The sequence below is a fragment of the Aythya fuligula genome, chromosome 5 (genome assembly GCF_009819795.1).
Source record: "Aythya fuligula isolate bAytFul2 chromosome 5, bAytFul2.pri, whole genome shotgun sequence".
Lineage (NCBI taxonomy): Eukaryota > Metazoa > Chordata > Aves > Anseriformes > Anatidae > Aythya > Aythya fuligula.
The window spans coordinates 41,707,591-41,730,870 of NC_045563.1; the positions used below are offsets into that span (position 1 = coordinate 41,707,591).

General features: G+C 37.0%; 1 protein-coding gene across 3 annotated transcripts in view; it reads right to left on the reverse strand.

The window, feature by feature from the left end:
- Positions 1–23,280, reverse strand: part of STXBP6 (syntaxin binding protein 6) — a 109,769-nt gene that overhangs the window by 67,927 nt on the left and 18,562 nt on the right. For all 3 annotated transcript variants that reach the window (XM_032188782.1, XM_032188784.1, XM_032188783.1), the window contains exon 2: positions 2,758–2,941. In XM_032188782.1, coding sequence (XP_032044673.1) covers positions 2,758–2,911 — 154 coding nt within the window. In that variant the 5' untranslated portion in view covers positions 2,912–2,941. The remainder of the gene's footprint in view (positions 1–2,757; positions 2,942–23,280) is intronic.

The following is a 23,280-nucleotide window of genomic DNA, read 5'->3' on the forward strand; positions in this document are numbered from 1 at the left end:
CCTCTGACCTAACGCTAACAGTCCCCACTAAACCATATCCCTAAGCTCTACATCTAAACGTCTTTTAGACTTCCAGGGATGGTGACTCCACCACTTCCCTGGGCAGCCTGTTCCAGTGTCTAACAACCCTTTCGGTAAAGAAGTTCTTCCTAAGATCCAGCCTAAAACTTCCCTGGTGCAACTTAAGCCCATTCCCCCTCGTCCTGTCACCAGGCACGTGGGAGAACAGACCAACCCTCACCTCGCTACAGCCTCCTTTAAGGTACCTGTAGAAAGCAATAAGGTCACCCCTGAGCCTCCTCTTCTCCAGGCTGAACAAGCCCAGCTCCCTCAGCCGCTCCTCATAGGACTTGTTCTCCAGGCCCCTCACCAGCTTCGTCGCCCTTCTCTGCACCCGCTCAAGCACCTTGATGTCCTTCTTGTAGTGAGGGGTCCAAAACTGAACACAGTACTCGAGGTGCGGCCTCACCAGAGCCGAGTGCAGGGGGACAATCACCTCCCTAGCCCTGCTGGTCACATTGTTTCTTGTACAAGCCAGGATGCTGTTGGCCTTCTTGGTCACCTGAGCACACTGCTGGCTCATATTCAAATTGATCACTCTGGAATTCTGAATCTGTCCTCAAACATGAACACAGCCAGGCAGTCCTCTCCCAAGCCTCTTCAGTCAATTGAAATTAATGATCATACATTATGTTTGATAGCATAGGCTTTATTATTATTAAATATTTTAATAATAATAAAGTCTCATTCCCCTGCAGAACCTCACTAACAGCAAGCCACACAAAACTCTCCTAGTTCAATTATGCAGCTTTTCAGTGACCAACATACAGTAGTTTTATTTGGACGCTGAATATTTCTCTTTGTCATTAGTGAGAAACTCTGCTGAAATCAGGACATCTGCTGTTTCTTCCCTACTCATTATGCATTATCCTGTTGCAGAATGGCATTAGATACATCTAAGATCATGTAACATCTTCAAGACTCTTAAAAATTGACTGCCAAACGAGTAAGAGTTGAGCCTTTGCTTCAAAACAAGTTAGTGATCTAAACATTTATTTCAAAGATGGAAGACCTAGATTCAGCTTCCTTCACAACCTGAGGGAATTGAGGCCTGCAATCCTTACATCTTAAAAGGGTATCCAAACCACAACCTTAGGGAAAAGACGAGGTGAGTCAAACTCTTCCTTGAAACTACTGTACCTGGGAAGAATGGCAAGCAGAATACTCCACAAGAAGTGTTGAATCTGTTTTGTCTTATTCTCCTCAGTGTGTGTGTACAGATACTCTGCAGCTTATATTTAACGTAAGTACTTGTACATACATATACAAACGTTATTTGGCAACATATTTAATAAATGTATATTTTCTGTGCATGTGTGTGATATATTAACAGCTGTAGAGTCACTGAGTTTTACACCCTACATTTTGAAAGGTTAAATATAATTTTCCGTGGAAAGAAATTTGACAAAGTCCATGAAACATAATCTTTCATTTACTTCAGAAACAGTATCAGTCTTCCGAACTTCGCAAGAGCACTTCTTCCTGTGACTGCTAGTTTTACTTGCAGTGAGATACACACCCTCTAAGGAGGCAACTGATACTCAAAAATATGACTAAAGCACCTTAGGATATCAAAGATAATCACACACACTCACTTGGCAGACACAGAAACTACAGGGGGACTTCTGCATTCCTGAGAGAGAGGTACCTGGAGGAAGGGCTGGGTATTTCTAGAAATCTAGAACTGCACTGAATGCCTAACAAGCAACTGAATTCCATGCTAAGTTTGAAAACAGGTGTAATCTACAGGCAAACAAGTGTCACAAACAACTGTCCAACTGCTTCAAGACATAATCCTGGTAAAATTTATCTTACTTTCAATTATAATAACCAGAAAGTATTCAAAGAATAAGCCAAATTACATTCTTAAAAGAAAAAAAAAAAAACAGCCAAAAATCTGTGACCATAGTTAACCACAGGTTACCCAATCAATGAATTTCATTTATACACTAAAATAAATAAATGTACATTTACCTTTATTAGAAAGGGTAAAAATATACCTAGCACAACATATGCTAAACAGACACCTACTACTACATAGTCTGTTCCACAAAACTCAGACTTTCATTGGTACTGGTTTGACTTTGGAGAAGCTCAAATGAATTTCACCTGAGCACATTAGCAGCAATAGATCATTTCCCTGTTCCCTGTGAGACCTCAAAACTGATCACTATACATCATTTTCTTCTTCAAACCAACTATTTCCTTCTTCACCCCTTTTAAAGTCAGGAGATCAAACACAACAGTGGTGCTGTGTATCATTGAACTGAAAATATTTTAACTGAAAGTTGCATATTTAAAGGACACAAAAAGTTTGTAACACAGGTGCAAATATGAAAAGAATATATTTGCTTCAAACCAGAAATTTCAGGGCATAAAAAGCAGAAACAAACAATATGAAGTTCAGCCCTCCAAGAAAGATCTTAACATCAATAAGCAAGGACTGTTTCCAATTACTCTATTTGTTCATATTCTGCAGCTATGCTGTGAGAACACTTCAGTTTTTGAACAATGAAACCACCTGTTCAATGTATTATATGGTATAAATATTAATAGCCTGTATTTCAAGTGCCATTATTCTCTGCTTCCACTATTAAGATTCAAGTCACCCAGCACCTTGCAGCTATGGGATAACATCTAATCAGTTAATCAAAAATACCAAAACAGACAAATGTATGTCCAAATCTTTAATCTTACCTGACAGGCAGATGTACGTTAAATATTCACCCTGACCCCCAGTAGCTAGAAAAGGAATCTTTTTTTTTGTTCTTCTTTTTACTTGGACAGCTCCCAGCATCCTTTCATCATGTGGGGCAAATATTTCTTTGTTGATTGCAGATTTGGCATTCATTGTAGACCAGATATAGCAGACTCACACTCTCTAAAAATAAAATCATAAGTAAAAGTATTAGGAACTACTCCAAAGCTACATGGAAATCCAGCTGACTTACATTAGAACCTCTGAACTTCAAATAAAGTCTTTAATGATTTAAAGAATTTACAAGAGAATTTCATATACTGTGATGCAGAATTTTCAAAGTAGTCATCCATGAAGTTATTTGTTGTTATCCACACAAACTCTCAAACTAGCCTATTTTGGGCATGAGCAGTCCATGCTAGCACTTCAGTGTGATCCAAATTCTTCACTGAGAAGATTTTGTACCTAAATTCATTCTGCATAAAAGCTTCATTAATTCTTTCTCTGGTAACTGGTGGAAAATTCATCTGTCCCATGTACACAGGGACTGAACTGAGCCTGTGGTCAAATTCATCAGCTTCCACTCTGAGCTAGGTCATACCGGCAGTATAACTGCCAGTATGCAGCATAAGTAGCAGCATTCACAGAAAATACATGAAGCCTAAAATCTCTGTAAGACTATTCTTTCAGGACCATTGCTTTCAGTGACAGGGCTTCTCCTTAAGCAGCTCCTGCAATTCTTGCAGCTTTAATAACTTATCCCCTCAACTCCTCTGTAATTGCCAATTGGGCAACTGCACAGGAAAACAGCATCAGAAAAATCAGCTTAGACAAAACCACACCTCTTCATTTTTGCCAAGTAATTTTAACCCAGGTCAGTTCCTCAATTTGTTTCATCACGTAATAGCACAATCAATTTAGGAGAGACATTTGGAGAGAAAAAAACATAACAGGGAAGGAGCAGGAGGAAAGCTGCATATCCAGGCACGTCCAGCAAAAGAAATGTGCATCTGAGCACAACTTACAGAGGAACCTAACAAAAGAATAGAGAACTCAGTCACAGAGCTGATATAACTCTGATTTTATGATGACAGAGTTTATAACTCAAAATAACTCTCCAGTGAAATATGTTAATAAGTATGTAGGTCCCACTAACAGACTGCTAAATCTAAAGGAACTTCATAGCCAGAAGCAATCCTCTTTTTTGATCCTCATATACTTTTTAAATCACTTGCCCTATATTATTTATTCAGGGAAGTTTAAAATGAACAACGTTCGTTTTGATGTCTCAAGCCTAACTTATTTTTCACTCTGACCATTTTCTATTTGCTCAATGCCTGTCCTAACAGGAACATTCCTTATCTCCAAGAATCACCAGTCCCATGCTGACACTGCTACCTTCAGCTTTCTCCTTACTTGATCTTTTGTTTCCGACTCTAAGTTCACTTATATAAACAGAACACAAAATGTCTCCAGTATATCTTTTTCAGACACTATGTAAAACACATTACAAAATTTAAAATAAAATAATAATAATTAGAAAAACTCATAGAACCTCTAAATCTGCATCAGAAATTAATGAGAGGTCTCCTGATACATTTTCATTTTTTATTACACAAGTAACGGATGCATGCTTTTCAGGCTTTCTACAGGAAAGTTAAAGATGGTCATTCAGGTCTCAACTAATGAAGACATGAATTCTACCTGTGGGATGATATTGGCAGATGATATTTGCCACAATTTAATCACAAGAGAAACACAAATTCTGGTCAGATTAGATAATAAATCCAAGAGAGTCATGGAACCATCATATTAGTGTACGTAAAATAAGCAAATGAATTGTCTTAGCATTTTCAGTTTCAGCATTTTGTTGGTACCTATTTATGATACTGTTATGGTTTTGTTTTCAATACCTGTGTTCATGGAGGTGAGAGAACACAATTTGGTCCAAATCAAGTTAACAAGCTACTTATTTTGGGTGCAAATAGAATCCTTTGCCAAAACAAAAAACAAACAAACAAAAACCACACAACTGCAATAACACTCTCCAGTTTCAGAACAGTTAACCAACATTAGAGCTGTGCAAATTCTGACAAGTCATAGCATGAAGTCATTTTACATACATTCCTACCAAAAAAAATAATAAATCAATTTAATTTAAAAGTGGCCCCTGTAAAAGATAAATCTAGACCAATTTGAGAAAAAGTTTTTTTGCAAGAAAGAATGCTCAGCTCTCCAAAAAGATGTGATTTTTTATCTGCTACCATGAAAGTTACCTATCCTTTAACAACAAATATCAACATGGAAAAAGAATCAAAAAGATTTTTCTGTAAGTAACCTGTAAGTTACTTAAAAAAGGCTGTTTTCACATTTGTGGTCATTGTACCAGAATTTTCCCCTGTTCTGTATTATGGAAATAACTACAGTATACACCAGCATGTGAGCTGTTGGCACGTTAGGACTATTTTATTTATTTATTTAAAATTCAAGGTTGCTGTTAATAACTATGATTTTAATCACAAAGAGCTCCTTCTGGCTGAGATAAAGACTGATATCTTTACCAAAATAACTTCAGTGTCAGACCTTCACATGCTTAAACTATTTCTAATAAGTGGTTCTATGGGAAAACCAACACATTCTCTCAGGTAAAAAATAAACTTGTGTTACAGAAAAAGGTTCTCTAGCTAGCCACAATCTGAGGCTGTTAATTCTGCAACTAGACTGTTGGACCACTGCTGTTCTCAGACATTCTCAGATTTATGCACTGCAAAATAAGCATGATTTCAAAAACAGTCTGTGATGTAAAAGGTCTCCTTGATTAAAAGAGTATATATTTATAAAGAAAGGAGTGATTGCACTAAATTCAGTGCCCCGTATTTTCAATTTTTCTTACCTAAAGTTGTTTGTAGCAGTAAATATTTCTTTATAGCTTCAAAGCTTTCATATAATACTTCAAGATTTAGTTTAAGAATCATTCTCAACATATATAGCTCTCTCAAATGCCAGAATAACAAGATTAATCTAATACTTGACATGATTTCTGAGTCTAATATGGAAACTGACATTAGCACAAACAAAACAAACAAGAAAAAACACCAACCCAACAGTTATATCCTTATGTGTTAACAGACTTCTGAGATTCAGCTGTCAGTAAGTATAGTTTGTATTGAATTGTTTCTCATAGTTCAAAAACCAGCAGCTAGGTATAAATAAGTAACCTTCTCCATATTTACTGGTGGATCTATGTAAAAGACTTTAATATAACCTTTGGTTAAATATGCAAAACATTCCAGCACTCCTCTTTTTCAAAAGCATTTTTAGTACAGTATTTTTATTTGTTTTACTAAAAAAAAAAAAATAAGGAAGACTTGCTCAATGAATACGCGTAACTCTCAATTTTTTCCATCCTCCAACAAAAACCTCTTAATTAAAAAAAGATGCTGGCTGTACATGCAATACTTCATGTAGTACATGCAGATTTATTTATATAGTAGTGTTCTTGGCATTAGCTCCATGAAGAATTCAAATCATTACCAGTTTTCCACTACTGTGTGGATTTCCACTGTGTGTGAATTCAAATACTTTGGAACATAAGTATTTCTCCCCCCACTTTAACTTATGCTATTTTAATGAAGGTTATTTTGGCCACCAGAAGTCTACTGAACTTTACAGAAAAGCAATCTAATTACAACTGAGAAGAAAAAAAAAAAAAAAATCTCCTTTCTCACAAAGCATAGGAAATTATTAAGAACGCCAGGAAAGCAATTCATCCCCAGACTCTTGGTGTTTGACTTAATATCAAAGCTCTGCTGAAAACTGAATAGGGAAAATTCAGCTTGGGGGGGGTGGGGAGGGGGTAGATAATAATAAAAATTACTCAGCCTCCTGCAGCAGCTTTTTTCTTACCTTCATTTTTAATTACCTGTCCAGGTCATCATAATTTTTATATGTCTTTGTGTATGTATGTATATTTTATATGTATATACACACACACACACACACACACACACATAGATGTAGAAATAGTTGAATTACTGCATATTGACTTTCTATTACAATTATCTTTTTCAGTGATGGAAAAAGGAAGGTAGGCAATATTGCCTGGATTAAAATCATTAGTATTGTTATCATTATTAATATGTACTGTATTATTGGTAACACATGACTGTATTATTAAGCACGCATTACTAACTCTACGAGGATTTCAAACCCTGAGCTTACTTGACAGAAAGGCCTATGCAACTCCTGGGGCAGGGAGCGTCAATAGATTAAAAACTAGTAAAAGGCAAAATTAAAAATATATGGATAAACTAAAAAATTTAAGCCATGATGTGATTTTTTTTTTTTTTCGTATCAGTTCTGGACCGTTCTTATTTTACTGTTTAACAATATTTTGTTGTCCTTTTTGTTTGATACAAAGAGAGAGATTCAGAATGCAGTTTGGAGGATGGAAGCCATCACTATCAATTCCAGACATCAGCCCCCTGTGAATGTAGAGACAGATTCAAGCATCCAAAATATGAAATATCTCTTCTCTTTCTGGATTCTCTTTTGGATAGATTTGGAGTGGTGGTTCCCTTTAAAATGGATTTGTTTCTATATATGACTCAACATCCACCTCTCTGCAATCTATCCAAGAGGATCCAACTCATAAATACACATCTGAGAAATTTTAGGCAATTTATACAGGGCTGTAGAGTGATCCTTTTTAATCACAGAGTCTCCTCTAAATTTAATCGCATAGGTCTTACCCAATAGTTGGGGGAATCATAATAACCCTGAGGGACTGAAGCGCTGACCTCTATAAACCATTCCTTAACCACCTGACTTGTGGTTATAACAGGACAACAACCTGATCTGAAGGAAAAAAGGTGCTGGTCTCAGTATGTACTTATCTAAAGGCATCCTGGATAAATTCACATTTCCTTCAGAAGTATCCATTTCAATATCTAGGACAAAAAAGTAATTCTGGAACCACGCTTAAATATAAAATGCCTTGAAGTAAAAAATGTTATTGCAGGCTCTCTGAGCAGTGGGAAGGCAGAAGAGTTTTTGCTCAAAACATTCCTGACAGGGGCAGGGCAGACCAGCCTCTAAGGCCCTACCCTTCTGAGGCAAGGGGGATTCAAGTATTTCAGTAAATGCAAGAGTCTTAGTAAAGAGCCCACACTAACCTGCCTCACACACTTCCTTTGTTCTACATACTTGATTCTGCTCAAATTATTCTAATGATGCTCTTGGCTGAACAAAGAAAATTCCATTTTCCTCCTGTGGGTGTTCACTCCAGCCATTGCAGTCCTATGGAGCAGGATGTCTGGATGCTCACTGCACCCGCAGCACTACACAAATGCCAGAGAGAAGAGGTTTCCATGCAGATTTGATCTAGTGCCTGATGTACACTGCATCACCTCAAACCCTTCTGTGCTACAATGCTTTCCCATGGCATTTGTATCAGTAAAATTTCCTCCTAAGAACAAGCTGACCAGTCCACAGTATATGGAACAGAGGAGGAAGTAGGAATTAAAGGTAATTTCTAAAAGTATATTAAATAAAATTAAGAAGATACCTGAAGAGATCCCACACATTCAGAAACAATGAGCTTGAATAGTTTGCTGGTCAGCCAAAAATTCAGACGGCTTTCCGGCAGCCTGCCAACATGCACCTGACTTATCTTTCCACCCAGATGTTTTCTAGGGCCACGCAAACAAGTGCAAAGAAAAGGAGTTGCAATATCCATGCTGAGGTAATGGTACACAGACACACTGGGGAAACTAATCCTCAGCATGCAGAACTTGTAAGTCAGCAAGAAGAAATAAGAAACAAGAGAATGAATGATTAAAAAAAAATGTTCAGCATGTTAAGTGTCATTACGTGCAAAGATACTGTTTAATCACAAGCAGGGGTGGGCTTGCAGGACAGGGTAACCACTGCAATTCTGCTTACAGCGTGCAACCAACTACTGCTGATAGCTTTAACAAGCACTTAAATTCGCTTTTAGCCATCCTGACGGAAGACCTCGACTTCAGACATCTTTGTAAGACAACATTATTAAAGGCCCAGCTTCTTCTATTCTGATAATTATCTGGTATTTACTTGCTAGAAATGTTGAGACTATGTTTGATCATTTCCATTCATCAAAAGTTTTGTATTTCCTGTTGTCTCGAACAACTAGCTATTACATCTTTGGAGAAGTATAGCATCATAGCACAACAAAGACAAATAACGAGTAAGTGCTCCAAAACCAAATGTTAGAACATACAGTTTCTAGAGCTGGTCTGCAGTAGATAATTTTAAGTTAACATTATCCTAGAAGCATAACACCTAGTTTAGTTAGCTCTGCAAACAAGGATTAACCAGTAGACCAACTTTGCTTTAAAACTTTGAGGTAACAATCTTTAAAAGGATTGAAATAACAGATCAGAGTATCTTCTGTGATCCCTCCATTAGTGAAAACAGAGTTTCTTTGAGAAATTTTTAATTAGCGGAAACCATTGTACAGGCCAGAAAAAAAAAAAAAATCTATTACACCCTAATAACAAAGAGTTCAAGGCTTTTCCAAGTATTTACTGGGCAGGGGGAGCACTCTCCAGAGCTTTTGTTTGCAGTCACATTTCCAATTTACTTTTTCAAATAAGCTCTCAGTGATGACTGGTTCATCTGAATAAATTCTAAAATAAAAATTAATTCTAAAATATGAAAATTATGGAATTGTAAACATATTTGTGCAGCCAGCAAGTTAAGTGGCAATTCAGTCACACAAAATGTGTTTTTACTTAGCAGTATAATTACTAAACAATCTGCCGGCCCAATCAAGCTGAATTGGACACGAGCAGACTGGAGAGCAACGGCTCCTAAATCTAAAACAACAAATCAACAAGATACATCTAAAACAAAAGATAAACAACAAAGAAGCCCCTTAAGTGAATCCCACAGATGCCAGTCAAACACATGATCCAGTGTCTGGTTGCCATACTGCACGTCAGAATTACAACCCTTAACTGTTTTTTAACCAAGCTATGGATTGGTTACAGGTGTTCAACAGAATCCCAGCATTCTTTTTTTTTGTTTGTTTGTTTGTTTGTTTTTGACCCCAAAGCATCCTGCTTTGAATGATCTATGACTCTCAAAGGGCTTCTAGAATAAGTTGAATGGTTGAATGGAATGGGAAAGGACATGCTGGGTACCATACTTCATGGCTTGAGAACATGTGATGCTTTTAATCAAGGAAAAAAGAAAAACAATACACAGGAGTGGCAAAGTACATGGTTGTAATATTTTAATGTCTAATAGAAGCAATAAGCAACTAAAATATCAATGTTTGACATGGTTCTTCACCCTAAGCAGGGTGAACCTTTCATTCCAAAGGAATATGATTTAAGTTCTGTGAAACTTGCAAGGAGCCACAGCTCTAAGAAGACCTAAACCATCAAGAGTTCTAAATGGTATTTATAAAGAAATGGGTACGCAAACCAGAAATGTACTTTTAGTCTACATGGTCAAGTGCCTCAATCTGGCAGACCATAACAATCTTTTTCAAAAAGTTCACCTAGAAGCTTTGTTTACCTCCCTCCATCACACACACACACAATCTCCAAGCACGTACTTACAATGAGAGATTACCATGCATATCACTGGAATTCTACAAGTGTTTAAGGAGGACCACATCCACTTTTGTGCACAAGACAGAGCAGCCATTTTCATTCCTGAGCTGTGCCCCAGTCTATTAAAACTGAGAGCAAGAGGGATCACACAACATCAATTACTCTTACTTCCTCAAGTCAGATGTTAGCAAAAGCAGAAGATGCAGGATGACTGTGCTTTTTTTGAGACTGTGTTTGAACTCTGCCCAGAAGGTATACAAAATTATATAGGAGATGGTACAAGAAGATACATGGGTGGATACGGGTTACTGTATTTTCATATTAGAAGAGTCCCAGGACTGAAAGTCACAATTGTTTGAGGAAGCACAAGTTTGAAAATATGAAGAGAAAATACCACATTAAGCAACACTATTCAAAGCATGAACTGTTTTATTAAAGGACAACCAAGAACTGGTTTGGAATACTGCCCTTGGAATAATCTTTTTGCAACAGGAATGTTTTTAACCTCACAAAGAGATTCACAGAGAAACTCAGGAACTGCCAGATGTTATAACAAAGCCCCAGAGATACCACATTTGCGTTTGTGGGAAGTTATATTTATTACTTCAGGACATCAGGACATTCATAGCAGCAAGAGCTACTACTTCCACATAGCAACACTGAAAATCATAGTCTTAAGATGTCAGCTTAATTTTTATGACCTTTTAGGCATTTTTAGCTGTTAAGACCAGTTATTAAATCTGCCTTTAGACTTTGTAGGCTGTTACCACAGTTCCTTCTGTCATTCCTCACAGATTTCTGCTTCCAGACACCTGACCTCTCTAGACTCCCTCCCATGAGCTTACATCTTTTTTGGACAGCAGTCCTCAAGCTTCTTTTAAGGCAAAGTCAACTGGAAGCACTTTTCCAAAAGATCAGCAAAAGATGTAGATGAGAACAAAAGCCATTGTCTACTACATTCTTCAGATCTTCTGAAGAATTACTACTACACAACTTGTTTCTCATTTGACATCTAAGTAACTCATTACTCCCACTTAACAAGAGATTTCTGTATTTACTACTTTTAGGCTATTTCTTCAATACTGTAAGATCATTTTGAATTCCAAGTCTGCCTTTCCACATTTGCAGATCTCTCTGGATTGACACCCACTGAAAGTTAGTATGCACATTCTGTGTTCCATCGTTTTAGTCAGTAACAGTTTGGGAGCTAACGCAGCCACCCTTTACTCCTCCAGTTAGAACAAGAAAGATACCAACTCCTCTGAAAACAGTTCTACAATCATTCTTCTGTTCCTACATCTTATGCTATTTCCATATAAACTGCATTTCTCTAGTTCACTCGTGACTCATATCACATGAGACCGTATCTAAGGCATCCTTAAAGTTGTGATCTATCTGCCAGTTCTAACTTACTCACATGGTCTAATACCTTATCATAGAAACAAATCAATTGAGATCTCTCTAGTCACCCTCTAATTCCTTAAAAAATAGGTTTTATTCCATTGTTCATCGAATTTATCTGGAAAGAAAAACTATTAAAAAATGAAATTTAAGAACTGTGGAGAGAAAGAGCAGCCCCCTTTCCCTAATGAAAGAAAAAACAGTTTGAAGGACTGCCATTTGTAGTGTTCCAGAGCTTCTTTCAGAGGTTTCTGTTGTTTCACAATTAATTTATGCCCACCTAGTGCATCTGTGCTGTCAGAAATGATCAATTTCCCTGTGCCCTTTTCTACCTTAAAGAAAAAGTGCTTATATGGTAGTGCAGTGAATTAGACAAGAGAATTAATCCAGGTTTAACCCAGTTTAAAAGAAGAAAAATAGTAATTAGTTTTGGTTTTACTCAGATCAGCTCCCTGACTCAATGCACTACACAGCTGATTGTGACAGCACAGGGGAAGGAAAAGCAGGGATAACACTGGGATTGCCTTAGGCACCAGCAGTGTTAGCTTGTACTGATCAAGAAGCAATGATTAAAAGACAGATTCTGAAATGTCAGGAACTTCTACCAAACTGATGGAAGTGTGAAATTGGCTGGCTGAAGACAACCTAAACATTTTTTTTTCAAAACCAAAACTTGCAAAAAGGAATCCACAGAATTGAACCAAATAAAGAATGGTGAAACACAGGACTTCATAAGAGGTTTCTCATTGATAAGAAAGGACATGTCTCAAGATAGGAACAAATTTCTTGGTGTACTGATTCTATTATTTGTTGGGCAAAACAGAGGCATGGCAAAAGGGAAAGCTGGAAATTAGGCTCTGTTAGCATATACTCTGATTTCTGCACTAAAATCCATCAGAACCTGTTGCAAATGAGAATATCCAAAAATGGTATGCAATGCTATTACTGCAGTATGTCCCATGCAACTAGAGCACATTAAGTCTGGGGAGCTACTCTGGCAAAGATGTCTCAGAGGAACACAATTTTCCCTTATTAGCATGAACAATCACAGCTGCTCAACAAGGACAAACTCTGCAAGTACTGTTTAGCTAATTACTGAATAACCAGGTGTTAAATGGACTCATAATTTAGCATACAGGTTGCTAAAAGAGAGGAAATTACTGCAGTGTTAGTTGAAGGTGTTTTGAAGAAAAAACCTGCTTCAGCAATCTTACAGTGCTTTTACCAATGGCTTACTACAACCAGTGCATTTCATACACTCTTCCATCATCATGTTTCCAAAAACTTCAGTTTTATTTCCACTCATACTGATGTAACTAGTATTGGTATAAACTGTAAGGTTTTTTTTCACATTGCCATCATCTATTAAATCAAATATCTCAAAGAGAAGCCAGAAACAAACTTGGGTCTCTCAGGATCAATTTTCAATTTTCTAATCTGCAACACCCACATCTTGAGGAAAAGGGAAGTAATCTCAGTAAACTCAAGGGATGTTCCTTTTATATGACTTTTAGCACCAGGGAAAAGTACAAAAGCAGAGCAATACAAGGGGATGATACATAACTCCAAGTAATTGAAGTGTTCTACTTCACCCACACAAGGTGAATCAGCTTTTTCAGGTAAATAAAAACATTTTTTCAATCACTCCAAATACGTCAGCAAAAAATCACTTACTGACAAAATATATAATTCTTTTAAGAATTAAATATATCAGTACCTACTGGCTATTGTCAAAAGACTTCTTCCATCACCCAGTTCTTAGATACCAAAATCTTTGTATGGGCAGAGAGACCTCTGTAATGCTTTAAGCATTACACCAACATTTTACTTGAGTGAAAACAAAAAACATGCAGAAGTAGTAAACCATCTGTTAGTAGTGTCCTGATATATTCTATCAGTTAACTATGATTTTCTGGCAAATAACAAGTTGAAGACATTTCTGACTTCACATACTACTTCCCATGAATCCCCCAAGCGTAAGTATCACATATTTCAAAATGGGGAGCCCAATTAAGCTTGCAAAACCCCCAGAAGACTTACAAATTGAAGAAAACTACCAAAAAAAAAAAAAAAAAAAAAAAAAGGCTTTGTTAAGTGTTTTGTTCAAGGGATGTTATCTCAGAAATCATTAGAAACACTATCCATTCTCCCTGTCCCCCCTCCAACTATGTTGGATTGACTCTGCACTCCTGACAACATTAATGGAAAAACTACTGCAAACTGACCTTATACACTTAAAGAGTTCTTTTTTAAATGAATATCTTGTTGTTTAGTCTTACACAAATATGAGAAAGCTAGAAAGGAAACTGTTGGCTTTTTCCTCTCCCTTGATGCTTTCATAGTTCTACCACTGATTGCAACTTAGCATTCTATTTTAACAGATAGAAAATTTCCATCAAACATGTAGGTGGCAGCGAGAAATCATCTTGTCAGGTGATGATAACCCTTTGGAAACCAGATTAAAAAATATATATCTGTATAAACACACCACGAGGTATCACAAGTGATTTCCTGAGGATATGAAAGTTTTCATCAAGTTTATGAATCTACATAAAGCAATAACTTTTAGATTAAAAAAAAAAAAAAGAAAAAAAAAAGAAAACTCTTAAAGATCAGTGCTGTGTTAATCAGTATGTGGATACCTGTACAACACACTGTAACATTTTCTAGTTTTACACTGAAATTACAGTACAGAGATGCACAAGAGACAGGAACCTAAACAGCCCAAACACAAAGCAGTAAGTTTTCTATCATGTTTTTACATTTTCCCAAAAGAGAGATGGTAGTATACCTTTCCCTCAATGCTTTCATTTTCAAGGATTATGTTTTACATGTCTAACTACAATACAGCATGGCATGAGAAGGTACATTGAAACAATTACACCTACACTTGTGTAAAAAACATTGGGGGAGGAGAGGGTATTATATGAGAGGTCACACAACACAAAAACCCTGCAACACTCATTTCAGAAGTTTAAGAATGACTCTATGCTTCTTTCTTATAGAACTTACATTTATAACTCTTAGGCATCTAACCATTTAATGTGTCAATGCAGGAGTGCTGCTTTAAAACAAACCAACGGCATTTTTCAAACTGATCCCAGCCCAATCAATGCATCAGATATCCTCCCACTCACAACTTACCTATGAATAATTTACATTCTCTCTAAATGGTGGGCAGTTATAGACCCTAAAGCAACATCTCTCAAAACATCTTCATAGGTTTATGAAGATAGCCATAGCTCCAGAAGTACATCGAGTTTAGAAATATACATTTTCATCTGGATAAAGAATTTCTCCATATCAATTTCAGAAGTATAAAAATTAACTACCACAGCAACAGACCCTCTGCAATGGTTCTGTGCCAAAGTCAACTTAATACATCCCATATCTAGTGCTGAGCTGTAAACATTGATATTACAAAGAAAACGACATCTCCAGACTTTTTACTGCCAGGAACCATCTAACGAAAACACCAAAAGGCACACTCCTTAACAACACCATTAGATAAAACTGCATCCAATTGAAAGAACAAGCACATAACCCACACAATCTTAAGATTTTTATTCAACAGATACTTTCTGACAGAGTAACATGAAGAAATAGATTACATCTTTAACAACTGCGAGCCATGCATCCTCTACCATGGTGTCCAGACTACAATAGGAATCCAAGTGAATACATACATGCTTATCTTAAACATAATATTCTTCTTCCAGCATAAACAGCTTTATAAAAAAAATCCTCCATGTGTGCAAAACCAAGCTACCACTACGCAAGAGTATCAATACATAGAATAGCTCAAAGTTAGACATATCCAATTACAGGTAGAAAAACTATTTCACATAGAAATCAATTTAATCCTGTCCTCAGCCAAAAGCTGCTTTTCAGCACCAGCTTATGCCAGTTTAACTGTGGGATGCTGCCAAATGAAGTGGTCAGCCTCTTTCATCTCTCAGCTTTTTGTTGATTCATCAGAACACTAATCCTCTACTAAAATTTGCAGCTGCACATCATTAGTATCAACACTGGAATTCATGAGAACATGTACTACTTTGGGCAATAATCTACAGCTCACTGTGTTAACTCAGTTTTGAGACTACACTCTCAGCTCTGTAGATGCCTTTAGAAACAAGCCTGAGAACTACACTCAGGAACTTGATTGCTCTTGAATCCTCATCGTTTCTGAGGCATCAGTTATGATGCCTCAATGCAATGAACCTATAGACTCCTCTCCACAGCTTTTTCTTTTTCAATACTCCACAGGACATGTCCGCTCTAACTCTACTCACACCAAGCTCTACCCACTGCTATTAGACTTTGATATATTACACAAAGTAATCTTACTTTGCTGTAGACTTTTCCTTTCATATATTATGGGACAGAGAAACTCAAGACAAAGCAAAACAAAGGTATCAGTAGCATTACCTCCTTATACTAACTCCTTAAAACCACCCACCTACAAAATCAACTACAAGAAAAAAAAAAGTTAATATAATAATGAATAATCCAAGTCAAACTTCAATTTACCTTTTACTTTACATTTTTTTCCACATGGACAGTATTTAAATAAACATGGTTCCAGAATCCATGGAAGAATCCAGTGGAAACTTGTCCACTCATTAGACTAAAACACTATGACAATTTATTTCAAACAAGTTCACTTGATAGTGGCTACCAAGATTTAGCAAAGAAATTGAAAAACAAATTACAAAAGTTCCAAGGCTGACTTCCAAGACCACGGCTCATTTCAGTGCCTGATTCATCCACGTTACAAAGAGCAACACTGAGTACAAAATAAAGAAAAAAAACACTACAGCCACCTTAACAGGTTTGCAATCTAGATACTAACGAGGCATGGTTACACGGAAGGATAAAACAACTGTATGTTTGTCAAAATGGTGTAGGTAAAGACAAGAAGCTTACAGAAGAGGGCAATCCCAGCTTGCAATAAAGAAAGGAAGAAAGACACTGAGAACATCTACTGAAATATCAATTAAAAAACAAACAAACAACAACAAAAAAAAAAGCACAGTATAATCCTAAATGCAAGAAGTGCTAGATTAGAAAGTTCTTGGTAGGTAGTACAGTCGTTAAACATTTTGCCACAAGAGAGTTAAAAACAATCTTTACATTCAAGATGAAAAGGTAAAACTTCCCCCCCCCCCCCCATCACCATCTCCTAGAAGGAATGAGAGCAGGGTAAGACAGAACCCACACTCTTCCAGTGACAAAACAAAATGAATGGGAGCTATGGAAAAAGGGAGGCAAAGCCCTACTTCTCAAAGTGCTATAACATCAGAACAGGAATAAATAAATTGCACTAGGTATACATATATCCTCATTTTGTCCATTCTCTACAGCTCTCCTCTCATGCACTGAGAAAGTTCTTTCATCACAGAAGGTAATCAGGTTGGTTAAGCATAATTTACTACAGTGGGGTCTTCCTACTTACCTTCTTGTCCTTCGTGTACTTGTTAATAGTTTCCACTGGCAAAACACAAGGGCCTGCTATGAATTCTTACAATTAAAGAATTTTAATTTTAAGTTAAATTTACAGTTTACAAGGTGGGGGGAGGAGAAAAGGAACGGATATGGGGTAGGTATTCTTTCATGTTGCTTATTATGTCCCCTTCGTTATTTCTCAACTGTGATCCTCTGCATGCCCTATCATGGTGAACTCTAGGTTGTTTAGATGCTAATGTTTACTTGTTTTACAAAGAACATGCCAATGGCAGAAAGGCTTGGTCCCGACAATGAAAAAAGGATGGTACAAATTCCAGATAAGAAGGATGGATCTTTAAAATATACGCAATAGAGTTGATGAACATTACATTTGCTTGCTGCATTCTTCCAGATTATGGTCAAGGAAGGGTAAGCATAATATGAATCATGGGGTAAGCATAATATGATTTGGCCTATGCTTTTCTTGAGAAAATACTCTTGTGAGTATTTTCTATGAAACACTTAGGTAATTCTACTTCTGCAAGACACATGCACAGTATGTTGCAATTCCTGGAACCAGTACTTAACCACAGAGAGTGTATTCTGTGAGCAAGAGATGAAACAGCTAATGCTGGTGACAGTTCAGAGAACAAGTCTGTGTACAGTTACTGACACCGTTTTGTTTCATAAACTGTAATTTGCCACATGCAGGCAACAATGGCTGCAAAGCAGAGAACTTCACTGGGGGTTATCCTCACTGAATGATTTCTCAGTGAAAAAATAAACCCATTGTTTCAAGACTGTTCACTTGAAATATTTTTTTGGGGCAGGGAGAAGAAATGTCCTTTGTTCCCTGTTTCCCGTGCAAGCCCAAGAATTTGAGTCATTTTCTTCTTCCACCTGACCACTGGTCTGAGACAATCTGACAGCATCTAATTCTCTAATCCGAGTGCAGTCATACTTGCTCAGAGCGAGGAAAAGATGGCTCTGACCTTAGGCACTGCTGCACAGAATGCAGAGAATACAGGGATGTAGTATCCTCACTAGCCAGTATTTCAAAACCTAATGGATAAAAAGAAGGTTTTACTGACTTCACAACACGTTTTTTCGTCTTGGAAAGCACAGTGAAAACCCTCAAGTCTTCTGGTGATCTCACCGCACGGAGACTAGCACAGTTCCCAAACCTATGACTCATTCTTATCCCCAGCATTTTTTCTTCCATTTTTTTTTCTTCTTCTGGGAGACAGCTGTTTTGTTTATGATGAATTAATTACTTTAGTATGCCTTGCTCATAAAATATCAGGCTTCATTTTGTATGCAGGAAATAAAGCATGGCAGAAACCTCAGTCATGCTCCTGCCTTATCCTTTTTAACACTATCGTCTCAAAACTGAAATGGCAGTTGATGCTGAAGATGTTTGAAAAATTTATTTAAGAAAAATAAAACATTCTCTTGCCAATAAAGAATTACTTCCCCAATTATGAGCTGCAAAACTCTGAAGCTTCTAAATATACAGGTTTTGAACTTTAAAGTTTATTTCCATAGGTCTTAGGTGTCAAAAACTAAACATTAAAATAATATTTTGTTATTTTAATGTCACAAGAAGCAAATAAGACCCAAGTACAGTTTCTCAAATAATTGATAACTTTCAGAATTGTTTAGTTTGATATCAGATCTCCAAACAGTAGAGTGTTTTCATTTAGAAAAACTTGTTAATTTTTTAATACAGTGTTTTTCGTTACATACTGGCCTAATATTGGTGGAGTTGCACTAACTTAAATTAGGAACCACTACATGGTGTTTGCCTCCTCCCTCTGTAAACATTTGTTTTTGTCTAACCCTAGAACGCACAGAATCCCAGCATTAACCAGTTCAACAGAGATATTTACCTGTGTATACGTATCTCCTCCCCACCCTGTCATCACTGTATCCTCCTTTGCACATGGCTCATTGTTTTCTAACATAATACTTCCTCCTTTTTATCCGGTTTCTTTTGCAACACTACTCTAAGGTGTGTCTAATTTGCATTTCAGTGAAGAAAACCTGGCAGGTCAAAACATTAACAAGGTCTGAGCACTTATATCTCAGTGAAATCCACAGGACTGCAAATCAGCTCCAAACACCTTCAGAAACTTATAACTCCAAAATATCCTATTTATGCTTAATATATTACTTTCCACTAGCATCTAATGGGATCTCTGTTCTTTATTCATTGCCTTAGATAAGGTTCAATCCTAAAAAGAAAGCTTCCACCCCCCCCAGCTTTTCATACCAAATGCAAGAGGAGACATGCATCCAAACAGTTGAAATGCTGAAAATCTGCAACGAAACCCTCTGGCAATTAAATAACAAGAGCATACTTTTAATGTGAGATACAGGAGTAGCCCAAACTAAGACTAATAATTCTGATCAAACAGATGGAATGTGAGTTGGAGACTTAAGAATTTAGTACCACTGTATGAGGCACCCAGCAATTCCTTAGTAAAATGCCTATTTTGATATGACCAATACAAAAACAACATTACAATCGCCACTTCTCTACCAGCCTTTATTTTCTCTTTTCGCAGCAAAGCAAACGATGTGTGACTGTGACATTCAGGTCTGGTAACTGCACTGCCAGCTACCTGACAAAGATGCAAAAGGCACAGAACATAATAGCTACAACACAGCTGTATTGTGCAGAGTTCAGGACACCAGCATTTCCATCAGCAGATCACTTCCGGATAGCCAGAGAAGTACTGGCTTTAGAGATGTAATTTTGTAATATGTTCCCATTTTATTCTCCCCAATAAGAATCAAAATGAATCTAGTTTCAGAGCTTTGAAAGGCAATATTGAAATTATGCCACTCTTTGTCTACCCTCTACCTTAAAATAAATCAGAAAACCATTTCTTCCAAATGGAGTAGGCTGTTCTGATACATCAGACAAAATACTTCCAAACTGTTTCCTTTACACAGTGTCCATAACAAGATAAATATATACCATTACTATCTTCTTCTACTTAGATACTGCTAGCAGCAGAAAAACAAGTCTTGTTATACAAAAGAAATTTAGGATACTCATGTCAAAAGATTTGGCTAGTAAAGCATTTTAAAGAACTATGGTTTATGTTTTCAAAAAGGATTACGAATTTGTTCACAATCTGTTTTTTAAAAAAAAAAAAAAAAAAAAAAAAACAAACAAAAAAACCAACACACAATACCATCAATCCAGCCTCCTGCACAGCCAACAGCCACTGGTGTTTCTGCAATCCTTTACTTTTTTAAATGTAAAGCAAACAAAAAAACTTCATATTTAAATAGGCATTTTGAATAGTCTTAGCAGTTACAGGACCATGGGGTGCCTAGGCAGTTCAATCAACACAGAAAACGTAAGAGTGGCTCAAAAGTAACTATTTGCACAAGGACAACGTACATCAGCAACAGCTTGAGCAAATTTACTAACAAACAAGCAGGATCCAGAGTCTATACTGGATCCTTTTGTTATCACACAGCTATTTCAAGTCTCATTGTGACAGAGAACGGGAAAAACAAAAGAAGGAATCAAGCAAACAGTATTGATTTTTTACTTGCTTTCAGAAGGTTTTAAATAACAGACTGCAAATCACCTGATAGTGGAGGCTACCACGACATGACAGCAAACCAGGGAGAGCTGAGAAGCATGATGGAGGAAGCTTATCCCACACACACCTCAACACTAGCTTGCAGAGTACTATCTCCTATTCAGCCACATTAGCCAGACTGAGCTGTTTTTCATTTTCAAAGAAAAAAGCAATTAGGTAACGGACCACCTAGCACAGCAGCTGAGCAGAGGGAAGGCTGTTAGCACGCATCACAAAGCTACATCAGTGAACTGAAAACTTTGTGCTTCTTTGTGTTTAGCAAGGGCAATAAGGACCTCAGACCTGCAGATACAGATCTTCAGAGGGAAGACTGCTAGACTTCTGCAGAAGGACAGAGGCAGCATGATTTGGCTTTGACTGAGAAAGGCCACACTGTCTCTCAGCCAGGATGTTTTCTGTAGGAAAGTTGGAAAGCACAGAATAAAACTGAAGGATGATTATCCTCAAAACACTCTTCAGCATCATAAGAATGTTCTTAGGCTGACCAAGTCTGTGCTGAAATTTAGTGAGAAAGAAAAAGGACACAAGCAACTCTAGCCTAATAACAGCATGCTAAAAAAAAAAAAAAAAAAAAAAAAAGATAAAAAATGAGACAAAGGGCCTGCCAAGCCTTGCAGCTCTTTCACGTGAGATCAAGATCATGAGATGGATATCCCCTCTAACAACAGTATGGTAATTACTGAGCCTGACACATCATACCAGTGTCAATAAAAATTCCTTCTTATTCAAACACAGGAACAGTTCAAGCATAATATAAGTAACTGCTCAGACTGTAACAACCCTTATCAATATTTATCAACATCTTCAGAGCATAACTCCATCCTAGGAGAAGATAAACCAAGCAGGCCTGAAAGGAGAATTATGCAAGAAACAGTCTTGCTTCACAGTTCAATATGGTTCTATTTCAGTATAGGTCAGTAACGGCAATCTTCTGAATGCCAAGGAGACATAGTCTTGGAAACTTAAAGGAATTACAAATAAATAAATCAATAAATAAATCCTTGCAACTATAACCACATCTGAACAGAGAAAAGAAGTTCAAATAGCATAGCTCTTTGACAAGTGAAACAGTGAAATTAACATTTTGGTATCGTTTTTTTCTGAGAAATTTATGCAGTTAAAAAATATTGCATAGATCACTAGTAAGTAACTATCGATAAGACAATGGTTACAAATGTTAACAGATTAATTAACCTCTCAAAATGCTGGCTATACACAAGAGCATTTCCATGAAAACATGAGACTGTAACTTCCCCATGAACAATCATATAAAGTTTTGACGTTGAATTTCATAATTCCACAGTGAATTCCTTGGTGACCTTCAAGGATTTCATTATTTCACACAGGTTTTCTCTGCTTTTGGTTTGTTTGTATGAAATGGAAAGCATAACTGCCCATTGTAACCAATATATATCCACTTGTTGATAAAACAAACCTATTCTGCTTATCTCTCTTGCATAGAGAAGCAACACTGAGATTGCTCTATTGCTATTTTCTCTTTTTAAATGAACTAGCACCTATGCCAGGTAAACTACCCATGAAGAATTACTGATGGTAGAAACAATCAGATGGTAGAAACTGGAAACAACTGGCCAACTTCTATTTCTGGGAGGTAGGACTAGAAGACTGTGGAAGTTTTTGCTCCAGAAAGCAGCTGAACTCATGGAAATTCTGAAAAACAGGTTTGGAAAGCACTTCAAAAGATCCAGTCCCTCCTAGGGAGGACTCCAGCACACATTTACAACTAGTATTTGTCCAAAGTATTTTTAATGCCACCCCAAGGTAACCTCCTTGCAGAGGTATTTTTTTCCTCCAGGATATAAAACCAGGAGTTTTAATATCTTTTTACCCCACTTACCTACTAATGTCATTTGTACTGCTTGAGCCACCTGCAGTAGTTCAAACTCACAACCACCACCAAGCTGCATGCCTATGTGACATGCACAGGTATCTTAAAACGCAGTAGTAGGATTAATAAATTGGCATTTAAAAATAAGAAAACATTATCCTTGTGCTGATCTTAAAATAGTTTTATTCAAATTCTGATTAAACCTACATCTCAGTCTTCCAAATCTACATTTAAAAAACAAAAAAAAAAAAAAAACTTTTCTATTTTGTACTTGATAATCATGATTTGGCCAATCAAAACAATAGTCCAGAAGACAACCATCAGTACTAGATGCAGAATATACAGTCAATGTCTGAAAGATGCATGTGTCCTATTTGCACCACACTTAATTAAACTGCTCCACCAGGCATTCCTCTCTTACATACGCATTCTGTATTATGCAGTGGAGTAGCGCCCGTGCCTGTGATACATAAGCATGAGGTAATTTCAGTGCTTATGCATAGGGTAGAGGTGTCCAACAGACTCACATGTCACATGTGCCTAAACTAGAATAGCTCAGCACTTTCACAGCAAGAAGTAGATGGCTTGCTGTACGGACTGTAA